The sequence below is a fragment of the Eriocheir sinensis genome, unplaced genomic scaffold (assembly GCF_024679095.1).
Source record: "Eriocheir sinensis breed Jianghai 21 unplaced genomic scaffold, ASM2467909v1 Scaffold1098, whole genome shotgun sequence".
Lineage (NCBI taxonomy): Eukaryota > Metazoa > Arthropoda > Malacostraca > Decapoda > Varunidae > Eriocheir > Eriocheir sinensis.
The window spans coordinates 14,659-20,000 of NW_026110405.1; the positions used below are offsets into that span (position 1 = coordinate 14,659).

Genomic DNA, 5,342 nt, shown 5'->3' on the forward strand with positions numbered 1-5,342 from the left:
GCGGACGAAGACTGGGACGACGAGGAGACAGAGACTGAAGTACATGACTTTCTCGCCAATAAACTCCATAGACTTTCCCCTCATGTCAATGCAGACCCCAGCAGACTAATTTTGACAACTACTTCCTCACTTTTGAAACTACATCCGAACACATCCTTTCCATAATCAAAGGCATGAAAAAGACATGACCAGGACAAAGTGGCATAAATAAAGCCATCTTAAGACACCTCCCCCTTAAAGCCATTGCATACTTAAACAAAGACTCTCAATGCCGCCCTTTCAGCAGGCTACTTCCCCGACAAGCTCAAGAAGGCCACGTTGAAGCTAATACCAAAAGCTGGTAAAAACCCTCACTACCCCGCTAACTACAGGCCAATATCCCCCTTTGAAGAGCCGGGGAAGATATTTGAGTGAATTCTTGACCACCGACTCAGGACATTCCTTGAAGATTCCAACATCGACAAAGACCTACAGTTTGGGTTCCGCCCAGGCAGGGGAACCACGCACGCCCTCGCTCTCGATACCGAGACTGTCGCCCAACAGAAAGCTGACGGGGGACAGTGCCATCTCGTCCTGAGAGACATCACCTAAGCCTTCGACAAAGTCTGGCACCTTGGGATGAAGTACAAAATCTTACACCTCGGACTTCCTATCATTCTGGAAAAGCTCTTATGCGACTTTCTAGATGATAGGTCGGCGAGAATAAGACTTGGAAACTACCTCGGTGACAGCTTTGACCTGAGCTGCGGTGTCCCTCAGGGCAGTGTGCTCTCCCCGACGCGATTCACTCCACACCAGAGATACCCCTCCCCCACTCAGAGGCACCATCATCTCATACGCCGACGATGTCACTCAAATCGTCGGCTATCCAGGGAGGTCAATTCAGATGGCTCAACTCTCAACATCCCGGGAGATTCAGTAACACTCAACTCGCTAAACTCCAGAGGGTCCAGAACACAGCCTTACGTTTTGCCACCAACCAATATCACCCATACGCCATGACCACAGAGCAAATCCACATAGCAACAAACATTCTCCCTCTCAACATACGTATCCACAACAGAGCCACAAATATATGGCAAAGACTTGCCCTGCTCAACATACACCACTTCGACACCCTCACTGACAACGCGAACAACATACTCAGGTACCACAGAAACCTCCCAAGCAGCCTTGCCGCAATGAACTCCCTGCCTGCACCGCTACTCCACTGAATCTGAGCCACCTCAAGGAAGCAACTCCAGAATCACGGCATCCACATTCGGCTAGCGAGCTATACGCAAACACCACAACTACACGTTACGCCGAAAAACACAAATGTAAACAAAATCGTGACTCCTCCGAAATCAAACATATAAGAACCTGTTGTGAACATAACGTCGACTACGTGCCAAACAATGTATCAACCAAACTTCAGCTTCATGAACTGATTGTAAGCCTAAAAGTGTCATAAAAAGCCCCAGATAGCTGGACTTCCCGCCTTCTCTTCTCCCTCCTACTCCTTCTTTACTTCTCCCTTTACCTTCCTCACCCACCCTCTTCTAATTCTTCCCCCTCTTCTCTCTCTCTAAAAAAAAGCCACCTCAGTTCCTCTCAAGAAGCGAAAGCGAAACTAGTCGGGAATGAACTCATCTCAAACACACCCGTGCTTCCTCCCTCCTCCTGCACTCAACTTGTCGAAGATGTCCTTACAATAATAACAATAATAATAATAATAATAATAATAATAATAATAATAATAATAATAATAATAATAATAATAATAATAATAATAATAATAATAATAATAATAATAATAATAATAATAATAATATAATAATAATAATAATAATAATAATAATAATAATAATAATAATAATAATAATAATAATAATAATAATAATAATAATAATAATAATAATAATAATAATAATAATAATAATAATAATAATAATAATAATAATAATAATAATAATAATAATAATAATAATAATAATAATAATAATAATAATAATAATAAAAAAGATATTAATAATAATAATAATGATATATTGATGAAAACTATGGCAACAAAAACATTAATAATAAGAATATAAACACTTATAATAACAATAATAATAATAATAATAATAATAATAATAATAATAATAATAATAATAATAATAATAATAATAATAATAATAATAATAATAATAATAATAATAATAATAATAATAATAATAATAATAATAATAATAATAATAATAATAATAATAATAATAATGATAATAATAATAATAATTAAAATGAAAAATAACCAAAAAGCATCGACATAATTATATGACTGATATGATTGTTAACGTTTCCTACCTTCCTGTTGAGGTCGTTCCAGTAGTCTATCAGCCATTCCCTGAAGCCAAGCAGTTTCCTCACGTCCTCTGGCCGCAGCGTGTCGTCACCTGCTGCAGCGTTCACCCCGGCACTGGGCGTGACCTGCAACGACAGGCGACACTGACTTTACCACTAATTGAGACTGACAGGGGGAGAGAGAGAGAGAGAGAGAGAGAGAGAGAGAGAGAGAGAGAGAGAGAGAGAGAGAGAGAGAGAGAGAGAGAGAGAGAGAGAGAGAGAGAGAGAGAGAGAGAGAGAGAGAGAGAGAGAGAGAGAGAGAGAGAGAGAGAGAGAGAGAGAGAGAGAGAGAGAGAGAGAGAGAGAGAGAGAGAGAGAGAGAGAGAGAGAGAGAGAGAGAGAGAGAGAGAGAGAGAGAGAGAGAGAGAGAGAGAGAGAGAGAGAGAGAGAGAGAGAGAGAGAGAGAGAGAGAGAGAGAGAGAGAGAGAGAGAGAGAGAGAGAGAGAGAGAGAGAGAGAGAGAGAGAGAGAGAGAGAGAGAGAGAGAGAAGAAAAAAGGGGGTACATTGACAGACACATGGTAGAGACAGACAGATCGATAGCGAGATAGATGCTAACAGCGTGCCAAAACCCACCTCGGGGAGCAGGCTGTGGGCGGCGTCCCCTTGCATCGCGCTGCTCCTCCTCGCCAGCCACCTCGCTGCTAAGTCTTTTCCCTGCCTCTTAGCCAAGTCCAGCGGCGTGAGGTCATCACCGGCCCCCGTACTGGGTGCCGTGTCCTTATCCTGCAGGTACCTGACCACGTCCAGACGCCTTGCCTTCACAGCCCAGTGCAGGGGTGTCAGGCCATCGCCGTCCATTGCGTAAAGAGGCCAGCCAGCCCCCTCCAGGGCCTTCAGCACAGCCTCGTGGCCATAAAAGCTGGCGAGGTGCACCGGGGTGTGTCCGTCGGCGGCCTGCAGCAGCTCGGGGGTGGGCGGCGTGACCGGGATGAGGGTAGACACACACTCAGCTTCACCATCTACTGCAGCCCAGTGGAGGGCCGTCCATCCTGTGTGGGGGAAACATGGAAACATGGAAATGCAGGCAACAGAGTGCCTATTGGCTCATTACGAGGTTGCCCGCTTTGGTGATTTAATCTGCTCGACCGCCACTTGGGGCCTGAGGAGCAGATGAAAGCACCTCGATATTGAGGAGCAGATGAAAGCACCTCGTTATTCAATTTACTCCCGACGCAACGAAATGACTGTCGATTCTATATTTGAAGGAGTTGATGGTATTCGCATTTACTACTTCTGAGAGAAGATTGTTCCAGTGGCGGATGACTAGGTTTGAAAAGAATCTCCTTCCAATATCTGTGTTACATCGACTCGACTGAATGGGTAAGCCGTTATTTCTATTTCTTGAGTTGGTTTGCAGTTCAAAGAATTTGGAGTAATCGACGTTACTGAACTTTTTTCAGATACTTGAAGACTTGAATCATATCCCCTCGTAGGCGTCTTTTCTCCAATGTAAAGATATTGAGTCGCTTGAGTCGTTCTTCGTACGGGTGAGCCCTTAAGGTTTGAATCATCTTTGTGGCGCGTCGTTGAATCCTTTCCAGTAAAGCAATGTCCTTTCTGTAATTAGGAGACCAGAACTGTACTGCATTATCGAAGTGCAGTCTTACCATGGAAGTATACAAGGCAAGCATCACGTCTGATGCTTTACACTCGAAGGTCCTCGCTGTGAGCCCGAGCATAGTGTTGGCTTTGTTGTATGCTTTTTTACAGTGATTCGCGTGTTTCAGGTCACTGCTGATAGTGACTCAAGGATCAGTGTCCTCCTGCATCGCCTGCAGAGGTCTCCCATTCATGATGTATTTGTGGTTACTATTTTGGGACACAATGTGCATGACTTTGCCATTGTCAACATTAAAAGACATTTGCCTTTTTTCCGATAACGTGATTGAGGTCTTTCTGAATGATTACGCAGTCGGTCTTTGTGAAGGCTTCTCCACCCACCTTGGTGTCATTTGCAAATTTTAATTGTGGATTTCAATCCTGATTCTAGGTCATTGATATATATGATAAAGAGGATGGGTCCCAGCACTGATCCTTGAGGCACTCCACTAGTGACTGGAAGCCAATCGGAAGGCTGTCCGTTGAGTAGTACTCGTTGTTTTCTGTCAGTGAGCCAATCTCTAATCCACGCGATCAGATTGGCTCCAATGCCCGAAGAGTGCAGTAATGGAAGGAGAGGTAAGAGAAGGAGGGGAGTGAGAGTAAGGAGAAGGAGGGGAGGGAGAGGAAGGAGAAGGAGGGGAGGGAGAGGAAGGAGAAGGAGAGGAGTGAGAGGAAGGAGAAGGAGGGAAGGGAGAGGAAGGAGAAGGAGGGGAGGGAGAGAAAGGAGAATGAGAGGACTGAGAGGAAGGAGAAGGAGAGGAGGGAGAGGAAGGAGAAGGAGGGGAGGGAGAGGAAGGAGAAGGAGAGGAGTGAGAGGAAGGAGAAGGAGGGGAGGGAGAGGAAGGAGAAGAAGGGGAGGGAGAGGAAGGAGTAGGAGGGGAGGGAGAGGAAGGAGGGGAAGGAGAGGAGGGAGAAGGAGGAGAGGGAGAGGAAGGAGAAGGAGGGGAAGGAGAGGAAGGAGAAGGATGGGATGGAGAGGAAGGAGAAGGAGGGGAGGGAGAGGAAGGAGAAGGAGGGGAGGGAGAGGAAGGAAAAGGGGGGAGGGAGAGGAAGGAGGGGAGGGAGAGGAAGGAGAAGGAGGGGAGGGAGAGGAAGGAGAAGGAGAGGAGGGGAAGGCGAAGGATGGGAGGGAGAGGAAGGAGAAGAGGGAGGAGAGAAAGGAGAATGAGAGGACTGAGAGTAAGGAGAAGGAGGGAAGGGAGAGGAAGGAGAAGGAGGGGAGGGAGAGGAAGGAGAAGGAGGGGAGGGAGAGAAAGGAGAATGAGAGGACTGAGAGGAAGGAGAAGGAGGGGAGGGAGAGGAAGGAGAAGGAGAGGAGTGAGAGTAAGGAGAAGGATGGGAGGGAGAGGAAGGAGAAGGAGGGGAGGGAGAG

At 45.7% G+C, this 5,342-nt stretch overlaps 1 protein-coding gene across 1 annotated transcript in view; it reads right to left on the reverse strand.

The window, feature by feature from the left end:
- Window positions 1-468: 468 nt before the first annotated feature.
- The window catches only part of LOC126989207 (ankyrin-3-like), an 82,980-nt gene continuing 78,106 nt past the window's right edge, over window positions 469-5,342 (reverse strand). Inside the window, exons 6-9 of the mRNA XM_050847814.1 lie at window positions 2,942-3,357; window positions 2,329-2,451; window positions 1,144-1,216; window positions 469-605 (exon numbers count right to left, since the gene is read on the reverse strand). Coding sequence (XP_050703771.1) covers window positions 469-605; window positions 1,144-1,216; window positions 2,329-2,451; window positions 2,942-3,357 — 749 coding nt within the window. The remainder of the gene's footprint in view (window positions 606-1,143; window positions 1,217-2,328; window positions 2,452-2,941; window positions 3,358-5,342) is intronic.